General features: G+C 37.7%; 1 protein-coding gene across 1 annotated transcript in view; it reads left to right on the top strand.

Annotated features, from left to right (window-relative positions):
* DGKE (diacylglycerol kinase, epsilon 64kDa) overlaps positions 1-2,117 on the top strand; it is a 29,641-nt gene extending 27,524 nt beyond the window's left edge. The window contains exons 9-11 of the mRNA XM_011953733.1: positions 743-870; positions 1,092-1,203; positions 1,564-2,117. Coding sequence (XP_011809123.1) covers positions 743-870; positions 1,092-1,203; positions 1,564-1,743 — 420 coding nt within the window. The 3' untranslated portion in view covers positions 1,744-2,117. The remainder of the gene's footprint in view (positions 1-742; positions 871-1,091; positions 1,204-1,563) is intronic.
* The last annotated feature ends 538 nt before the right edge of the window (positions 2,118-2,655 follow it).

Raw genomic sequence — 2,655 nt, 5'->3', positions numbered from 1 at the left:
AGAGGCAGATAGGCCAGATAGGAACATTTTAGGGAAGAAATGGTGGAGAGAGAGAAAGACATAGAAATAGCATCAACTGTTTTTAGTGATTAAGGGGATGTGGAGGGTAAAAAGTCAAAGAAATCAAAGATAACTGCCAGGTTTCTGGCTTAAACAGCTGTGTTGGGGGTGAGTTAACCTACTTACTAGGAAAGAGTAAGTAAGAGTTAGCTAAGAGAAGGAGGAGGGGAAGATTGTTACTCTTTCCTGGTAAGTACATTGGGGAACAGGGAGCAGATTGCAGAAAAGTTGCTTGTTTAATTTTTTACATAGGAGTTTTTGGTGCCAGTTCATGGACATGTTTTGTAGGCAGTGGATAGATAGATCTGGCCCAGTTTACTTTCCTGAAAAGGAACATCCAGGGAAGTAGAGTCTGTGGTTCCCAGGAAGCAAAGGGAAAGAAGATTTTAGGAAAAGAGGAAGGGGGTCAGCAAGTGTCAGGTGCTACTGAAACGGCAATTTAGATAAGGCCTGAAAAAATCACAGGGCTCAACAAAAAGGACATTATTGATGATGTTGCAAGCAGTTCCACTGAAGAGATAGAAAAGGCCAGATGAGAGGCCCTGAGTGAGAGGTAGGGAGCATCTTCTGCATGTGCGTCTCTCACATATAAGCACATTTATGAAAATAGATGTGAATTCTAAATGGATGTGTATGGAAATCATGTACCCTGTAGTCACTATCTATTTGTATTTCTTTAAAGCTAGAACTGGATGGTGAGCGAGTAGCACTGCCCAGCTTGGAAGGTATTATAGTTCTGAACATTGGTTACTGGGGCGGTGGCTGCAGACTATGGGAAGGGATGGGAGACGAGACTTACCCTCTAGCCAGGTATGTACATTTGTGGTCTGTTTTTTTATGTCACTATTTTATTTAAAGCAATCTCTTGTTTATAGACTAACATTTTTCCTTAAATTTTCTTTTTTGTGTATCTCATTAGTTATAATATTTTTAAAGTTGATGGTCCAACTGTGTTAAAAAGTAATTGCTCTAGCATAACTGATTTTGTTTTATTGCATCATATAATCCATATTTTCTTTTTCCAATTTTAGGCATGACGATGGTCTACTGGAAGTCGTTGGAGTATATGGGTCTTTCCACTGTGCTCAGATTCAAGTAAAACTGGCGAATCCTTTTCGAATAGGACAGGCACATACAGTGAGGGTAAGTGAAATATGGCTGTAACAGGCTAATTTGTCCCAATCCATTTCTAAGCTGTTGATATGTAAAGTATACGTGCTATACCTTTCTTTAAACAGTGGTTTATGGCTCATGCAGCTGGTCACTGTACACCAGGGGCTAGAGTGGGATGAGGAAGAAACAGAAACATGGCTCAAGCTCCATAAGATAAAACATTCACTTGAAAAAAGAATTCCTTAATCAATGAATAAAAACATATTCAGATTAATATTTTCTAAAAATGAAATACGTAAGGGTTAAGGGATTGTGGATGGTGTTATTAAGGAAGACCCTTCTAAATTTTGCGGGACTGACTTGTAAACGTTATTTGTTCCCTGATATCAGCTGATTTTGAAGTGCTCCATGATGCCAATGCAGGTGGATGGGGAGCCTTGGGCCCAAGGGCCCTGCACTGTCACCATAACTCACAAGACACATGCAATGATGTTATATTTCTCTGGAGAACAAACAGATGATGACATCTCTAGTACTTCGGATCAAGAAGATATAAAGGAGACTGAATAGATGGATGAGGGAGTGAAAACTTTGCATAGAATCCTCACGCAAGTAGATGTGTGTTCATCCAAAAGTATTAATAGAAATTCTCTATCAGCTATTCAGTCTTAATTTCACTGGTAGTATTATGGGTATACATTTTTGTAAATAGCATACCCAAACCAGCCAGCCTTCAGTTATTTACAAACGTTTGTTCTTTTTTCAGCAAAATACTTCAAATGAGTAATATTAACTTACGAAAAGTCACAAAAACTTACATGAGCGTGAAAATTTGTTATGATTGTTTTGAGAGTGGGACTTGCTCTGAAGTATGTGCTGTCTCATTTCTTATTTTTGAACCATGTATATGATGGATGCACAATGGATGGACACATTATCTCTCCAACAAGGTGTGGGTGGAAAGATCATTTCCATCTTCATTTTTAATGTGGTGACACCATAGCATTTTAAAAATTAACCTGCTTTTTTGAAAGGAAATGATTACTGTCAAACCACCATGGTTAATTGAGGGCATCCTCCTGCAGCATGCCTCTTAAAATTTTCTGCAACCCAAACCAAGTGTATGTATTGATTTCTAGGAACCCCCAAAAGGAGAATAGTAAAAAACGATCATACTTAAAACTTGTATTATAATTTTTATTTTAGGAACTTATTCAGACACGTAAATGTTGTTTAATTCTGTAGGTAACCATTTGAGCTGAAATTCAGGATCTTTTTTATGACACCAGTGTAGCCAAAAGAGAAGCAGATAAGTGAATTGGTAAGAAATAAGATTCAGAGCACTTTGGATTGTAAGTTATAGGTTCTGAGCTGAACAGTTTATCAACCTCTCTTTTTATTAAAAGACTGTCAACACTTCAAAAATTGTGCTTAAAGGAAACTTAATGGTGAGATTAATTGCTTAGGAAAAGCTCAAGGCCG

The sequence above is a fragment of the Colobus angolensis genome, unplaced genomic scaffold, assembly GCF_000951035.1.
Source record: "Colobus angolensis palliatus isolate OR3802 unplaced genomic scaffold, Cang.pa_1.0 Scaffold37, whole genome shotgun sequence".
Classification (NCBI taxonomy): domain Eukaryota; kingdom Metazoa; phylum Chordata; class Mammalia; order Primates; family Cercopithecidae; genus Colobus; species Colobus angolensis.
The sequence above is the reverse complement of the archived record's forward strand: the minus strand, read 5'-3'. Positions and strand labels throughout refer to the sequence as shown.